The sequence below is a fragment of the Ammospiza nelsoni genome, chromosome 10 (genome assembly GCF_027579445.1).
Source record: "Ammospiza nelsoni isolate bAmmNel1 chromosome 10, bAmmNel1.pri, whole genome shotgun sequence".
Lineage (NCBI taxonomy): Eukaryota > Metazoa > Chordata > Aves > Passeriformes > Passerellidae > Ammospiza > Ammospiza nelsoni.
The window spans coordinates 2,706,101-2,724,000 of NC_080642.1; the positions used below are offsets into that span (position 1 = coordinate 2,706,101).

The window sequence follows — 17,900 nt, forward strand, 5'->3', positions numbered from 1 at the left end:
ACATCTAAACTGAAGGGAGAAATTGATAACAAAATAGAGAAAAAAAATGATTTGTCTATACATATGTACAAAGAAACTGCACCTATATTTCCATAGCTATAAGGAAACTATGGGAATACCTGTTCTCTATTGAATAATTGATATTATTATATTTAAAATGAATCCACGTTCAATTTATAGCCTAATTTTGTTAGGACTAGGTGCTATTCCTAATACCCCGACAACAACCTGGGCCAAATCACAGCTGCCTTGACACAGGTCATTATGGCAATGAAATTATGCTCTTCATTTTTCTCCCTGCTGGTTTTTCTTAATCACTGCCCCTTTCTGTCATTTTTTGGTGTGAATAATTAAGAAAATTAAGCAGCTTTTAACACAGTCCAGAGTCCGTGGCACGAAACCTGCTCTTCTCTAGCGCATCGGGGGTGTTTTTGGGTGGGTTACTGTGTTTTGCGGAGAAAATAAGAAACCTCACAACTTTATAAAAGTTGTAAAGCCTGGTATGTTTATTTTACGATGCGCGCCGGACGCAAGTCTCCCAACAAGGCATGCCTGCCTCTGAAGAGCTCGGGTCTTCTTTTATCCCCCTTCCAAATGCATATGCATACAGTTTCACAATAAGTTCATACATATTCATTCCGTGTGACATTTAGCACCAGTTCTTCTTTATCAAAGGAATTTCTAAGTCGGGGGCAAATCGACCTTGTGGTCTTTTCTGTTTTTCTTTCTCTGTCTCCTTGCTGTCTCGGCATGCGAGTTTTTCCTTCAGCTTTGGCCTCACAGACTTTTCACCTCTCTTAGACACTTCACCTAATTCAGAATGGATCTGTACTCTGTCTCAACTGCTTTAGTGTTTCAATGGATTTAGTCATCGTTTAGTCGTCGTTTTTGGCTACGAAGCCAAAAGCTCAAACTATTTGTTATTTGCTGCCAACGTACATGGGGAATCTGAGCCGCCTTCATCTCCTCCACGACCCGGGCGACCTCGGAGTCGTTGGCGTACCCGTAGCGGCACAGCTGGAACCCCAGGGACCAGTAGGGTGGCATGACCGGGCGCCCGATCAGCTGCAGAGAGGAAAGGACACTCGTGGTGAGGAGGGGAAGAGAAACCAAGCGGGCCCGCCAAGGCCCAGCAGCAGCCCGGCTCCTACCTGGGTGTACTGCTGAACCACGAGCTCGGGCGTCGGGCCCAGCACCATGTAGAAGTCGAGGATCCCTCCGATGGTGCGGTAGGTCAGGGCAGGCGTGGGCTGGAAGGTCACATCTGCAGGTGGAGGGAAGGAAGGGAGAAAAGGAGGCCTGGATTTGCCACCGGTGCGAAACACTCGCTGTAAAAATGGAGCATGCGGAGGAGGACGGGGAGGGATAGTTTACACAGGTCTGGAGGGACCAGACAAGGGGGATGGCTTCAGACTGACAGAGAGGAGGCTTAGGTGGGATATTGGGAAGAAATTGTTCCATGTGAGGGGGGGTGAGGCCCTGAGGTTGCCCAGAGCAGCTGTGGCTGTCCCTTGATCCCTAGAAGTGCCCAAGGCCAGCTTGGACAGGGCTTGGAGCAGCCTGGGACAGTGGGAGGTGTCCCTGCAGGCGGGTGGAACAGGATGAGCTTTAATGTCCCTTCCAACCAGATCATTCCATGATTTTATGAGATAAAATGAAGGTTTTCTTACCCATTGCATTGCTGTTAAGCAAGAGAACTCCGTGGGCATTGCCATCTTCTTCAAGAGCCATATAAAATGGATGAAAACCATAGGAATTCAACTTGTACTGCAAATAAAATAAAATATATTTTACTGGAAAAACATTGCAAACATTTGCTTATTAACATTTGGTAATAAATTTCATAAAAGATGGGACAATTGCCAAACATAGCAAATAAAACTTAAATTTATGCACCTAAATGCTCCCTAACCACAAAACAGATCTGCAGAAGGTCACCTGGAGCTTCACAATTTGTCAGGCTTGTCTAGGCTGCTCAGGCAGGAAGGAAAACAAAGGTATTGCTGCAATTAAATTTCACTAATGAGAAGGTGCTTCCTCAGGACAAACCTTTCCCTTCTTTGCAAACAGAACCAGGTGTCTGCATGCTCAGGAGGTGCTGGTGACATTATATTTAATTTTCTCAAAATGTGTTCCAGCCTGAACTGGAAGTTAGAGATACAATTAGCTGCTGCTATTTCATTGGCCATTCCCTGATAATGGGAAATTTGCTATCTTGTAGGAAATAAGACAAATAAACAGAGATAAGATTTCTGCTTTACCTGTGCAAGTACTAAATTAATTCCCAAGCAACAGGAATTGTTCTGACTCATGTCTAATTTTCAGAACAATGAGGAGAGGAGGATAAAAAAAGGAGGAACGTGCTGCTACTCCTAAGCCATCTGTCACCTTCCAACATCTGTCTGAGGGCCTGAGCTCCTCACATTGTACTTGCAGGTCACAAATAATGGGTTTACAGAAGACATTTGCCATGGAGCCACCATCTAAAATTGTAAACTGATAAATATACTCAGAACCAATGCTCAACACCAGCAGACATCCACTGGATTTTTAAGTCGTGCCGAACGGTTCTGCACTCATAGGTTCAAAAATCACATTTTCTTCTTCTTTGCCCACTCACAGTTGGAGGCTGGTCCCTGGTGAACATTCCCCAGGTGTTCCAGCTCATGTTGTGACGGAAGTTGCGGTGCTCGTGCTCCCCAAAGCCATAGACGTACTGGGATGCCAAGCGGGTGGAAATCTGGATGAACATGTCGCTGAAGGTGAAGGTGGGCAGGGCTGAGTCCCAGCTGAAGTGGGAAGAGGAAAGGGAAAATTAGAATAGAGCAACCTCAGGGCCGTGTTTCTGGCAGACAATTCCTTTTGAGCCACTCTTTTTCTCTGGAGATCTCACTCTTCAGTAAAAGCAGGCTAAAACTGTTGGGGTTATCAAAAAAACTTAAAGGAGATGAAATGGGGGTGTGCAAGAATTGCTGAAGAGTTTAGGGACACCAAACCCTCCATCTTTCAAAAAGGAATAGCACACAGCCATCGTGCCCAGCAAGTTGTATCATATTTTGACAATTTAGAGAGAAAATGCATTGCAGTACACTGCAATCCTATTTTTCTCCCAGACCAAGCACTGGAGCCACACGGAATACAGTAAACAAAGTGCTTTTTACAGTTCACTGAGCTTTCTGTGCAGATCACACTGGAACTGCATTCACAGGTCACATTTATTATAAATCAGCATCTTTCCAGTTAGAAATCAAAGTGCAGCCTGGTGGGCTCTGCCAGAGAATTTCATCATTCCAGGGGCTTCAATTGCAGGTTGAATTATTATTCTGGTTGGCAAAGGAAACCCAATTCACAATTAAGTTTTGAGTACTTAAAAAAATTAAATAAAACTAGCTTTTTGAATAAAAAAACCTAACACACTCAACTGTTCTCTGTGTTCTAGCTCTGACTCAATCAAGGAAAAATGAAGCTCCTGCCAGACTCATCTGTTGTGTTGTTACCAAAACCCATCTTGAGTTAGTTGGGACACCACTTCCTTCTATTTTTTCCCCTAACTATTCCCCAAACTGACCCAAACGGCCAATCCTTAATGAACTGTGGTCAGGCCAATCCTTAATGAGCAGCGCTGTGGTCACCTAAGGAATATTTTAGGAACTGCAGAAAATCCTTTTGCCTCCCAGAAAACTCGGGGAGTGCACAAGGAGCAGCCTTCAGAGCCGCATTTCAGCGTGTTCTTCACTCCAGCACGTGCACAGTGAGAGGGTTTGGCATGAAAAAAGCCACCAAAACCGTGTGGCAAAAACTCCCAAAGGGTGGCAGTGGCTTACATGACCGTCCCCGTGCTCTTGCGGCGCACTTGGATCCCGAAGGGTTTGATCTGCACCGAGACGTCGTAGAGCCGCTCCTGGTTCGAGCTCGAGGGGGAGCTGGGCAGGTTCAGGGGCACAGGGACCTCGTACCGTGGGTTTTGGTAATCATAGATCTGTGAAGAAAAATCAGTTTATTTAAGCAAGCCAGTTGTTTCAAGATCTGTATCAGATTCAGATTTCGAACACCTGCTGTGGTATTTTCTTTCGAATGCATGGTCTTGATCTTTCACAGGATTTTGTTGGGAGGCAAAAGAATCCCAACCAACCAACCAACCTTAAAGATTTGTTTTGGATCATGCATGGCTCATCTAATTATCTACATGAATTTAAAGTATATACTTCTATTCAGAATATAGGTGTACATACTTCGTTGTATATACTTTGTACATAGGTGTATATACTTTGCAAGCGTGATAAATAATTTTCTAGTTCTTCTTTCACGCAACTTTTAGGATTCTTTTTCAGGTTTTCTGTATTTTGAAAGCTGATATAAGGTAGTTTGTGATGTCTGACCACTTAGCTCAATATTGTTAAACACATGGCAATAAATTGCAGTCAAACAGTGCATGAACAATTTTAGAGTAGAAGTGCAATGGTGGATGTAAAAATAAACTGTAGAGTCACGAGAGCACTTACAGATAAATTTACCTGCATATTAACAAAACACTTTCAGTTTCAAAGTTCCTGGTTGACATTACACACATACACTGCTATTATACCTTTGATTCATGTAATTTCTTTGTAAAATTGAGTGCTAGGATGTTAGGACAAAAAAAAAAAAAATTCAAGCTAAGACCAATAATAATTTCTTAGAAGGAGAGGCATATTTACACAAGGCTGCTTCTGTCTGTGAAATATATATTTGGCCATAAAAAGCCCTTTGAATTTCCATAAATAAAACATTTGAGGGATTCTGGGCTGGCTTTACCTTAAACTGCAGCATGTTGTTGAGATGATATTTCACCTCCAGGCGCAGGGTGCTGATTGGGGCAGTGTAAGCCTCGTTAGCCCTGACCTTGGAGTCATCCAGGTTGAGGGTGGCCACAATTCCAGTGGGGGAATACTCAAGTTTCTCTACCAGGTAAGGATTGCTGGAGCTGTAGTAGCAGGAAGGAATATCTGGATTTGATGTCTCCTGGTGCAAACAGAAAGGAGTTTCAGGTTAGCAAATCTGCTGGATTTTTTTATTAGGTGTTAGCATGGAATCCTTTTTTTAATCAGATCTGTGTCAAGTGTGGAATTGGGGGGGAAATTAATGGAATCCTGAATAAAGAAATAATACAGAATAGTCTCTATGCTGACTCAGGTGTAATGAAGCCATCCAGTGAAGGCTGCACAAATAGTTCAGTCAGGAAACTGAATCCCCGTGCAATTAAGAAGGATTTAATTTCCCCATCTCTGTGATCTTCAGATCAATCCCTCAGCATGGTTTAATCTTGGCTTGTGGGAATTCCCAAACTTCGTCCCTTTTAATCCCATTTCTCTCTGGCCGCCTTCAAGGAGATGTACCCAAAACCCATTTCATACTCAGGCAGCATCAGAGCAGATCTTTCACTGGCTTTATTCACACAAATTATCCTTAATATATCCAGTGAAAATTACATCCTACTCATCTGAGATCTCCTGACATTTGCAAATGTCCAAAATTACAAAAAATCCTTTTAGTAGTGCAACAAAACCAGAGCAGCTCATCAACTGCTTCAGCAGGTGCTGGTGCTGGAGCAGCCAGCACTGAATTTTGGATTTCATTCCTATACAAATGGCCAAAAGGGGCATTTTAGATTTAGAAGAACTGAGAATAATTTAGCTGGAGGCACTCTCTGAAGTTCAGCACCACCAGGCCATGTTGCTCCCACATGTTTATTAATAATTGATAATATTAATACATAAAACCACGTGGTTAAGAACGTCATGTTGGAGATGAAGGTTTAGAAGTAGCTCCTTGATGCAGATATAAACAAGTTTACAAATGAATCAAGATTTTTTGTGGAATTCAAGGATTCCCTGTCAAACTGAGATCCAGAGGAATTAATTTGAATTAAAATGTCCCTGGGTGACACAAAAGTGACACAAAGGGGGTGAGCCTTGCAGGCCACTGAGGCAGAAGGGACAGCTGAAGATGCTCTTCTGGTTTTTAATTAACTCTAATATTATTTCTGTTCATCTTTCAAAAAAATATTCATTTTTCCTCAACTCCTGATACAATGTGGTAGAATTTAAATGGTTGTCAGCTACTGAGGTAAATAAATTCCATCAGTACAGTCCAGCTGAGGCCCATTTTATTGAAATCTGACAAATCTCCCAGGGGCCTTTTATTTTGTAACAACCACAAAGGAAATCCTTTTATTCTGGATTTTATTTCTTTTTTTTTGTCTAATTTGTTTGGAGAAATAATGACTTACTTGCCAGGAACAGCCAAGTTGTTGACATTTTTCTAATGTTGCATTAGGGCCAGGATGACAATCAAATCTTTCATTGACATTCATCTGTAGAGTCCATTGGATTGTGTAAGATTTTCCCAGCTCAAGCTGAAGTCCTTTTATAACAGCAACCTTATAAATATGAAACAATAAGCAGTTATTAAACGTTACATCCCATCCAGCTGTCCTTCAGTCAGGAGAGGTGCTGGTCCTTAAGTATAATATACTAAAAACTGAAAATTCATAAAACCCCATCCTGTAAGATTTAATACAGTGTCACTTTTACAAACACACATAACTGATATTTTTACAGATAAAATCTGAATAATTAAGACTCTAAAAATATGGAGTTAATGCAACAGCTTCCTTGGAAGCAAACAGGAATAAATACATGAAATAAGCTGTCTGCTGCACTGTGAGCATAACTTAGATGAACTTTTATGCAGCAGAGTTGAATGCAATTGTACTTTTATTCTGTAATAAAATTCACATTGTATTTCATTGAACAACATTGGCACTGAGTACTGTCCTTTGCAATATATAAAATAAAGTTGATGCACGTTTAAATATGTTTACTTTCCATTTCCCTGTTATTGCTTTACCTTTGTTGCAGGATCATAGGAGATATCAGGGATATAATTCTGCACAGCATTGTTCTGAGACACATTAACTGATGCTATTTCCTGGGACAATCCCAATATCTTTATTTCCTCAAATTTCAGGTTGTTTGGATCAACGTAATTGCTGTGTGTAGCAGTCATTTGCAGAACATTCTGAAAAGTAATACAGTGGTCATATTCTTCTTTTAAAAATCTGCCAAAAGTCCTCCTGATTTAACTTTTTTTTTCTATGAATATTTTCACATTGTAGCATAAATAAACCAATATCTTTTTCCAAACATATTAATTATTGCTCTGCTTGTTGTTATCACAATAAAGCTTTTTTACCATGTATAAACCAATCTTCAGAATTGTGTTTCAGCTTTTTTTCCTTGCTTGGGAAGTAAAGAAAGGCTGGGGTGGGTCTGTGACAGGGCAGATGAACTCCAGACTCGCTGGGTTCCAACATTCAAAGGTTCTCACTTCTCTTGATATAAAAATACCACTAATATATAAAAAATACCACTAATATATAAAAAATACCACTAATATATTAAAAATACCACTAATATATTAAAAATACCACTAATATATAAAAAATACCACTAATATATAAAAAATACCACTTGCTATTCCGTGCCATTAGTTATTTTTCAGACGGAGAGTGCAAGCAGAGGAAACGCACCATGGCTGTGATACGTGTGTGGAACTTCCCCATTGCCCTCCCTGGGAACCCTGAGGTTAATTGTTAATTGTTAATTCAAATGTCGTCACAGGCAAGCCATGAATTGGCTGCTGGGGTTTCAAACTCCAACAGCAACAATCGTTTGTCTTATCTACAAACGATTCTTTGATTAGTTATGATTTAAAACATTGCTAATTTATGTGCTTCATTCATGTTCCTCTGCATTCTCTCATTTAGTTTATGTTCTTCCATCATGGCAAAGGAATGAATACCTTTAGCCAAGATTAATGTTATTACTATAATTATCATTGTACAGATAATATGTTACATAATTATTACATAATATGCTGTTGGCAATCCTTGTTTGGTGATAGCTACTATCAATATTAGATAGAAACACTATCAGGACTCCACCCTGACGTCCATGAACCCTGCAAAGGCACTTTCAGCTTAAAATGACACAATAAAACTTAATCCCAATGTAGTTTCTGAGGGTTCAGGCAAGGTGTGGGTCTCCCTCACTCTTTGGAGACATTCAGCTGTATTTTCACAGAATAAAAATATATATTTTTTACAGTGCCACTATTTTGAGAATCACAAACACAACATGCTTGTCCTTTTTGACACTGCTTTAAATGCCTCTTGTGCTTTAGAGTTCTCTTGTTCAGTGAATATTGCTGCTGAGTTTATTACATGGAAGGAAATAGGAGTTATTTAGATATTTCTATTAAATAGGAGAAAAAAACACCACAGATTTCATCCCAGTTAAATGGGAGTATTTTGAACATGATTCCTCTTGGCTTTGGCAAATGTTTTGTTTTCCAGCAAATCTTACAGGAGGATAAAGAGAGAAAAGAATGCTCTTAAAAGATCCTGGATAAAAATCAGAAATTAAAATCAAATACTTACGTTGGAAACTTTAAACTCATAGTAAATGTAGGCCTTTTTGTCAATTGTGCCTAAAAGGTAAAGAAAGAAGTTACAGTTGGAGTGCAGAAAAGAATGAAATTAAAGCAGGGCTGTGCCACTGCTAGAGTCCAATAAACTTAATTATTAGGACTGCATTCAAAGCTGCACTAAGCAACTCAAATATTTGCTAATGTTTCTTTGAGGAACTGAAATGGCCCTTTTTCCTTTGGCCAGCCTCCCAGGAGGCCTAATTGTTTCCACAAAAATTCATTGAAAGCAGCTCTTCTAAAATGTAGTGTTTTTTTTTTTTTTTTTTTATTGTACTGTTATTTCTTCTTAGTTTGTCTTAAATACAAAATTTTTGATCAAAACTAATCCTTTAATGTGATCTACGTAAGGGTTCTTCACACAAAGATAATGGTGGTGATGATGATGATGATGATGATAATGATAAATGCCATGGAACCATAAGAGAGGAAATAACACATGACCAGGAAAAAGAAATACAAAATGTGATCAAAGCCACTTTTTTTTTTTTTTTTTTTCCCCCCTCCACATATGAAAAGACAAATCCTGCCATCCATCACAAGCCAATTGCAAATGGCTGCCCCTGTGAAAGTGCAGGCTGTGGGTTGTGGGCAGGCCAGGAATGAGGGAATGTTTCATGGCTGTGCCGGGCAGCAGCGGGGAGGGCAGCAATGGCTTTGCCGTCCCGGGCCAGAGGAGCTCGTGGAGCTGTGGCCCCCAAGCACAGCAGCCACCCCAGGCCTGTAAGGTTTTCTGTGCTGTTTAGGTGGCCTGGAAAGGCCCAGGGATGGCCTTGAAGAGCCGGCGCTTCAAAGGACGAGGAGAGACTTCTGATCTTGTCTCGGTCTTGGTGTTTATTAATTGTTTATCTAAAAGATTTTCTTTCAGCCCGACAGAGGTCTGCACAGCAAGTCAGCCATGGGCACACTGCTGAAGCCCCCGGGGCGGTCACTTATCTTTATACCTGAAGTTACGTGTACAATATTTATCATTTCTCCCCAATACCTTCTACCCTTATTAACCGGTGCACTTTTAGTAATGACCAATCCCAAAGTGCCACCACCACCACAGAAGATGGAGGCCAAGAAGAAGAAGGACAGGACACAACCCAATTCCTCCATCTTACTTCTTTAGATCCCCCTGTACCAAAATCCTAAACCCTGTGTTTTACACTTTAACTAACTTATCCCTTCACCATACACCCAGTGAAACCTTCCCAGTCCTCATACAGGTCTCATCTCCTGTGTAGGATCAAAGTCCAGCCACCAGACACTTCTGGCAACATTCCAGGATTCCCGAGCCCCCCAAGGGTGGTCTCGGCCTCTCTGCACCTCCGTCCTGAGGTGCTGAGATCCCACACAGGCCTGCTGGGTTTACGGCAGCAACGATCAGCTGAATCACTGCTCTATTGCTGAAAAGCAGCCCCAGCCTTCACTAAATTCCAAAAAGCAGAGGCTTGGGAGTTTTCCTGGGAGATGCTATTGGTACAGGCCACAAGGAAAAGGAGGTGTCCAAGTGGAATGTATAAAGTTTTCCAATACTGATGTTCAGACACCTCCCTGGATGGGCAGTGGTTTGCCTAAATCCCATAGGAAAACCCCATCCTGTCACCTCCTGACAATCTAAAGATTTCTCCTGAAAACCAGAGGTTTGACCTTAGTAGAGATTTCTGGGGTTTTTTTTCTTTACTTCTGCAGAATTAAGTCGTGACTTCAATCTTACATTAATAACAGTCACAGTTTTCTGCTTCAAAGTGATGAAAACCATTTGATTTATGAGCAAGTAGCAGCAGTGTGTTACAATAACTTCTCTTCCAGCAGGAACACTGAGATTTGAGCACATTAGATCTTTGTTAACCGTATTTATTTCACTGTTGGTGGCTGCTCACCTGTGGATTCTCCATCATCCCAGAACAAATCCCCAGAAGCTTCATTGTTGATATCCAGGGCAATTATGAGTCCCATTGGATTCTTGCGGCTGTGGAAAGAGATTTATGTGTCCAACAAACATCTGAACATTCTTGGTGCATTCTGCATGTTCGTGCAAGAGTGAAACACCCAACAGGGTCACAAATCCTTGGAGAATTGCCTTAATTAAGTTTAATCCTTGGTTTCCTTTCATTTTCATGCAAATGGATTAAAATACTCGGTGAATTTTAAAATTTCTATGCAAATAATTCATTACTAAAGGTGTGGAAGTGAGGTTTGGATCACAGCTATTCCCACATTTCAAGGTGAAAATCCTAAATACAATGGGCTGCTGTTATTTGTAGCCTAGAAGTCCTCAGCCCCATTATGGGGGAAAATAAATGTTAAAAGTGTTCTGTTTGGGATCCTACCTTGCCTCTGTGGTGGTGTTTGGTTTCTGAGTAGGGAAAATGTATCCTCCTCTCAGGTGCAGCCCCATTTTTTCTCCTGGGGTTGGTAAATTGTGCCACACTTTCTTCAGTTGCAGTGGTTCACCCTGATGGACAGAGATTGAGAAGAGAGCAGGAATTTTGCATTATCCACTGCTGGGAATGCTTTCTTAAATCCCGAGTTTCATCAAATTGTTCCTTATAAAAAAAGGCTTAAGTTATGTAAATATCTATGGGCTAATGGGCACATAAAATAATATAATTGCATATCACTCTGATTTAATGTCATAATCCGAGCCCTTTCTTGAGGTGTCAGTTCTTGTGCTTATCCCACCGCCCTTCATCCTTTGTCTTCCAGATAACCCCAAAGTCCTTCCCCAAAGCAGGGCTGACAATCCTATTTCATCACAATCCCATTTAGAAAATGATGTGATATCCCATAATATCCCTGCACTCCCTTACCGTGTCGTAGTCGTACCACTCTGCCTCAGGAAAGTACACACGAGTGGACTCCACACCCTAAAAGTGAATAAAGAAACAAGGTGCATATTTCAACTTAATCAGATAAACTCAATTTTCCAATAAAGCTGAAGTTCGGTGTGAGAACAAAATCACTGCAATTGCTACACTTTGCTGTTTCCTGGTGTTTAGGATGGTCCAGACAGGGGGAAGGGCAATCCAAGCAGATTTCTGAAAAGCTGCTGGGGTGTGACTGAACTGCTGCTCTGCAAAGTGGCAGCTCATAGAAAGCCACCCAAAGCCACAATGCTTCAAACCCAGTGAACCAGATCCTATCCACAGGTATCTCTCTATCTTCTTTATTTCCATTTATTTTGGGGCTGGCACCTTCCACATTCTCGCCTTCCCTTTCTGTCTTTAACAAATATTTCATGTTTCTCCATGGCAAATGTGTTGCTGGCAGGAGAAATCATTATTTACAAGATTCTGCCACAGAATGAGCCACAACCTTTTTGTTTTCTTGTTGTGCCACAGAGAAGCTGAAATGCAGCAAGAGGAGCTGACTCCAAAGGAAATTCAGATGTGAATTCCAAAGGAAATTCAGAGATGATGTGAAGATGAGGTAAAGCAGAACATCAGACCAGATATCCCTGGCTCCATAGAAGACTGGAAAACAGGAGCAGGATTTACCTGCAGGATTTTCTGTTTCAGCAGGGATAAAAATGTGCTCTGGGCTCTGTCACTGGGAGCAATAATGAAGGAGAGAGAGCTGGTGACCCAACATGGCCCGTGGCCACCAGACAGATCCCAAACCAGCCAAACCTACCGGCTCAAGAACAGGGGAAATCAGCAGCCCAGCGCCCCACAGGAACTGCCTGTCGATGCCCCAGGTTATTTCATCAGAGTAGAACCTGAATAAAAGTGAAGGACAGAGCAGAAATTGAGCTTTTTTTGTGATTTATATCAGCAGCAACCCCAAGGTTTCTGGGTACTGATTGTTCCCAGTCATGACTAAAGGATGCCATATAAAAATCACCTCCTGATTAGGCCAAGATGGGGTTTCACCGATTGGGAAGTCACCTACGGATACCCCAACGTGCATTTTCACAGGATAGAGGTTTAGGAAGTCCGCTAGCAGTATGAAATGAGTCAGATTTCCCTGTTGATATAAACTGCCAGACTCACTCGTGGAGCAGGGGCCTGGTGACCGTGTCCCCCCGGGTGTGAGCTTTGTAGAGCAGCGTGTACAGGTAGGGCAGCAGAGTGTAGCGGATGTTCAGGTAGTGCTTGGAGCTGTTCACCAGCGAGGAGTTGGAGCCAAACACAGCTGGATCTTGATGCTGCAAACAAATATCCACTGGTTTTATTGCCAGGTTTTCAGAAACACTTTGCCAAAGTTGTGAAAAGCTGTTTCAGAGGGGCTGGGGCGTGACCGTGGTCACAAGGGTTTTCAGGAGAGAAGAGAATGTTGACTTCATGATCAGAAGGTTTGATTTATTATTTTATGATATATATATATATTACCTTATAACTATACTAAAAAGAAATAGAAAAGACTTCTTCAGAAGCTAGCTAAGCTAAGAATAGAATAGAAAGAATGATAACAAAGATCTGTGTCTCGGCAGAGAGCAAGAGCAGCTCTGCCATGAGTAGTCAGTAAATCTAAACATCTACAAGAGATTAATCACAGATCTTAATCACAGATCTACCCGTTGCATTCCACAGCAGCAGATAACCATTGTTTACAATTGTTGCTGAAACTTTTCAGCTCCAGCAGGAAAGATCCTAAGAAAGGATTTTAAGGAAAAGATGTCTGCGACACTGGGGTTCCGTGGGGCAGCTCTGCACTGGTGCTGTGACCAGGTGTCCTGTCCCTCCTCGTCCATCAGGGTTATTCCAGGATTCATCCTGGCACTCATGTTCATGCCAAGGAGCTCCCAGGGCTCAGCCTGGTGGCTCACACAGACCTCAATGTTCCTTAGTGGTTTGAGCAACAAATATTCATAAAACTGTTGCCAAACAGCCGTATTCTCAATCAACCCTTATGGAACCCAGCCTCTCCCATCTATAATTTCCATAAAGACAGCTTAAGGTTCTGTTTTCAAGCTGGTCATTGAGAGTGAGGACTAGAAGTGGTATTAAAGGAAATGTGGTCGTGCAACACAAAGCAGTTTTGAACAGAAAGCACAACTTACTATGACGAGTTCACCATTGTGGTTCCTGGAAAATGGGTAAAATGCTCCCAGTTGCATCCATCGTCTGCAAAGCTCTTCTGTGGTGTTTTCAAAGAAACCACAAATATCTGCTCCAACCTTAAAAAAAAAAAAATTTAAAAAATCAGAAAATCAGAATGTGTTGTATGTACAGTGCACCTCAAAAGGTACAACGTATTTGTAACCTTCCTCTCCCAAATCCAGCTATGCCAAAAATTAAAAAAAAAACCTGACTATCCCTCACTAACACTGCCCATCATCCTGCTTCTTCCAAATTTTACCTTCGTGTTTGGTGATCATATGCATGGGAAAAAAAGCTTCAAAGCCAAATTTAAATCACAAAAGGATTCTGGTTATTTTCCTTCTAAGTGGATGTCTCTAATTTGAAATTATAAGAAAACCAGGAATTGTTTCACATCCCCCACCGGTGTTAAAAATTGCTAAAATAAGAGGTAGATTGGGATATAGAAGATAATAAGTTTGTCATCCAGTTTTATGTCACTACAGCCACAAAAATCAAACAGGGTAAATCAAAAATCGATGATTGAAAAGAAATGTTCAAAGGAGATTCCTAAAAAAGGGTTGATTTTGAGGTGCCAGTGTAAGCGGTTTTTTCGAGAGTGCTTGGTTCGGTAATCTGTTCTCTGATTTGAAAGGATGGCAGGAACTGGTGTCCTACATAGGGAATTCCAAAGAGGTTGAACTCCAGCATTCCAGGGATTGACCATCTCAGCTGGTCCCACGTGGCCGCATTGTCCCCCAGCCAGTGTCCCCCAAACTTCCCTGATCCTGCAAAAGTGGACCTCGAGATGAGGAAGCTTCTGTTGCCTGGGAACAACGTGTCGAGGGCCCTGGAAAGGAATGAGGCTGGAATCACACAGAGGAAAACACAGCTCAAATATCGAAAATTCTGAACAAGGCAGATTCACACCAATTCGCACCGATCATTCATCCCAAGGATGGGAGCCCCTTTGCAGGTGTGTTTTAACAAGGTTCAAGAGATTAATCTGAAATAATCTCTTTACACAGCTCTGGCAGCCAATTTGTGGCTTTTCCTACCAGTTCCAGGCTGTGGATTTTGCCTTGGCTAAATTGGCTCGGAGGTAACACAGCATTTTCCAGGGATCTCGTTCCTTTAGCAGCCACATCTCATGGTGCTTTGGAAAACACAGGTCAGGGACTGTTCTGGAACCCCCCTGCAGGATTTTAGCATGCATTCCTTACTTCCTAGTGGACAGGGTCATGGAATATCCATAAAGATTGTGGACATCATATTGCTTGCCCCAGCTCTGCACTGCATCCAGGCAAAGTGTCTTGGCGTACATGAGTCTGTCAAGGATCTCTTGAAGGAAGGAATACAAACACTGGTAAGGTACATTTTTATTATTAATATTTCCAATCTTTAATGCACATTTATGATATCCAAGCCCCTTTTTTCTCCTTATTCTTTCATTCAGGCAGTTTAATTACTCCAAAACCAAAATGCTGCTCTTGGCTGTTGGTTTGGTCTGTGATATTTCCACTCCTGAGCTTTGCACCCATCCAGGGAAGTGGGAGCTGTGCTCTAAATTCCTGAATCACCATCTGACAGCACACTGGCAAAGGTTACTTAAATCTACTATTAATGCAAACTATGAACTCCATTTTAGTTCTGCAAATATCTGAAAAACCACTGGCAGTGCAAAAGGATCATTGCATTATCAGACATAATTAAGGCAATGACAATATCCAGTATTTATGTGATGAGATAAAAGAGGCAGCTCTATAAACCACACCTGAAGCAACAAATACAAGCACATAAATACTGTTTTCTGTCAATAGGAATGTCCAAACCCCACCCATAATAACTACACTAAAATCATGTTGTAGCCTTGAAGGCAATTAACATTTTATTTCATATTTTATTATTCTGATTAAAGTAGGTGGACTTACTGGGAGTGTAAGGAGGGTAGTTTAACTTATTGTCTGCACAACCTTTGTTTGAGCCTGCAACAAAGCTGCACACTTCATTCATGTCCTGGAAAGGAAAGATGCAGCATGTAATAAAGTTGCCTTAAGTACATTTCCCTAAAAAAGTCTTCCACTCTATTCTGTCATCCTTTAAGGAACAACTAGTGGCTGTTCTTCCATGTCTCCTTTCTGACTGCAAAAATGCCTTTCAATCCAATAAAAATTCAGTGTAACAAACATCTGCTATCACCTATATTTTAAAAATAAAAAAAAAATTAAAATCTTGAATTACTCACAATCCATATTCCGTCATAGGGCACCATGTCATAGAACAGTTTGCACTCATTCACCCACCAGTCCGTGCCCTCAGCGCTGGTGTAGTCTGGGAACACAGTTTCCCCTGGCCACACCTGGAATATTCAAAGGAAAACAATTAATAAAACCTCGAATGAGATTAAAAAACCCTGTCATAAGATCACAGACCTGCTCAGGTTGGATGGGAGGTTGAAGAGCACAAAGAGTATGAATTTCTTAACTTTGAATTTTTCAATTGCTTTTCTTGTGAGTCAACAATACACAGCTGAGAAAATTCTCAATGGAAGTTAAGTTTATAAATTAAAAGGATAATGTGGAATCTGACTCTTCAATTGCTACTGGAAATAAATAGGAGCTGGTTGATGAAATGTCCCTTGAGCCTTCAAACTACCCTTTGATGTAAAAAAAATGTTAGTGTTAATTAAAAAAAAATAGGGTTAATGTGAGCAAATTAGCAATTTTAATTGTTATTTTAGTTCTATTTTTCTTTAAAAAACTAAAATTTAAAAAAATAATTTTGATGTAGAATCAGTGAAAAATACCTTTTAAATGTAAACAATTGGGAAAAAAAGCTAAGAAAGGTTGAGAATTATCATAGCCTACAACAGAACCTTACAAACTTTGCTCTCACTGAGAGACAAATCCCCTGAGCTAAAGTAAATCACAACGGTGACAACAGATGAAATTCAAGTGTGTAAAAGCACAATTACCTCCCCAACCAGCACTTTTCCATCTGACTGATTGACCCAGACATTCCTGTCCGATCCCCTGACGTAGCTTCCATAGGGACTTCCATCAATCATTTTTTGGGTGCTAATAGCAGGATCCTAAAGAAATTAGAAAACCACAAAGAGAAGAAGAAATCAGGATATTCCACCCATTATTACTGGCTGTAAACGAAGTAATTGCATAGAGTAAGTAAATAATAATAACAATAATAATAAATAACTGTAATGGACGTGTTCACAAGAGAAAAAAGGAGTAAATAAGTGCTTACCAATATGATGACATATTTTTGTCCATGGGCATGCAAATAAGATGCAAATTGAGGGAGGTCTTTGAATTTCTCTTTGTCATAAGTAAAATCTTTCCTGTTCTCCATGTAATCAATATCAATGATTTGGATATCCTGAAAGAGAAGGGAGTTCAGCTTTTCCATGGGAAGTGATAGGTAAGGATTTTTATTACTTTTCTTCCCAAATATTAGCTGAATATTAGGCTATTTTTATTCTATTGAAGACACGAGGTTCACGTCCCCTAAAGTCTAATTTTAAAAGTTAATTGTACTGTCAATTAAGAATAATATATGGTTCCGTAACTATCGACAGGAAAATAAAAAACGTTTCAAGAGAAAAAAACTGGATAGAGTTGGAAAGAATAAAAGAAAAATTATTACAAGAAAGTGTTTGAATAAATCTAACTGCAGTTAGATGGGATGAGACAATTCAATGCTCCACCCCTCATCCAACGTTCTGATAATGGGTCTAACATCAAAATGCACAAAAACCTTTGGCACCACAGGTTTCCCAACCCAAGATCATGGAAGATGAGCCGGTTGTGGGATCCCGGAGCGCTCCCCAGCCCCATACTCACGTGGGGCAGTCCCACAGCTCTGTTCCTCTCCACGACCTCCTTCACCTCGTCCAGGGACGCGTACCCATAGCGGCAGAGCTGGAATCCCAGGTTCCAGTAGGCAGGCAGGGCTGGCAGTCCCACAAGCTGGGAGGGGAAAACACAGACCCCACGTGCTGCTGGACACCCTGGGTCACCCCATTCCCCTTCCCTGCTCCCAGTGATGCCTCAGGATTTGAGCTTTTCTATTTCCATCTCTCTGTAACCCTGCAGTTCTTTAGTGTGTAACTCTGAGCTCCACACCCAGTGCCAGCTGCTGCTGTCCCATTGGGGGCAGACACAACAATTCCTCTCCAGGCCTGGCAATCAAGGACACCTCACTGCCTCAGGGCCAGAGATGGAAACAAAAGTGAGCTGGGGCAGCAAACTGGGGCTCAATGCCTTCATTACCTGGAGCTGGAATTGGAGGATGAACCCCCAAAGTGGAAATGGCCCAAAGTTATAAAAGTGTGAAAGCCGTGAGCCGTGG

General features: G+C 41.3%; 1 protein-coding gene across 2 annotated transcripts in view; it reads right to left on the reverse strand.

Moving 5' to 3' along the window:
- Positions 1–17,900, reverse strand: part of SI (sucrase-isomaltase) — a 47,727-nt gene that overhangs the window by 14,458 nt on the left and 15,369 nt on the right. For both annotated transcript variants that reach the window (XM_059479078.1, XM_059479077.1), the window contains 22 exons: positions 17,393–17,518; positions 16,797–16,928; positions 16,510–16,626; positions 15,781–15,894; positions 15,467–15,551; positions 14,759–14,876; positions 14,214–14,385; positions 13,517–13,633; positions 12,507–12,661; positions 12,148–12,232; positions 11,325–11,381; positions 10,845–10,969; positions 10,395–10,483; positions 8,480–8,529; positions 6,889–7,059; positions 6,269–6,418; positions 4,795–5,001; positions 3,825–3,979; positions 2,621–2,789; positions 1,671–1,767; positions 1,152–1,264; positions 940–1,065 (listed from right to left, as the gene is read on the reverse strand). In XM_059479078.1, the coding sequence (XP_059335061.1) occupies positions 940–1,065; positions 1,152–1,264; positions 1,671–1,767; positions 2,621–2,789; positions 3,825–3,979; positions 4,795–5,001; positions 6,269–6,418; positions 6,889–7,059; positions 8,480–8,529; positions 10,395–10,483; positions 10,845–10,969; positions 11,325–11,381; positions 12,148–12,232; positions 12,507–12,661; positions 13,517–13,633; positions 14,214–14,385; positions 14,759–14,876; positions 15,467–15,551; positions 15,781–15,894; positions 16,510–16,626; positions 16,797–16,928; positions 17,393–17,518 (2,730 nt within the window). The remainder of the gene's footprint in view (positions 1–939; positions 1,066–1,151; positions 1,265–1,670; positions 1,768–2,620; positions 2,790–3,824; positions 3,980–4,794; positions 5,002–6,268; positions 6,419–6,888; positions 7,060–8,479; positions 8,530–10,394; positions 10,484–10,844; positions 10,970–11,324; positions 11,382–12,147; positions 12,233–12,506; positions 12,662–13,516; positions 13,634–14,213; positions 14,386–14,758; positions 14,877–15,466; positions 15,552–15,780; positions 15,895–16,509; positions 16,627–16,796; positions 16,929–17,392; positions 17,519–17,900) is intronic.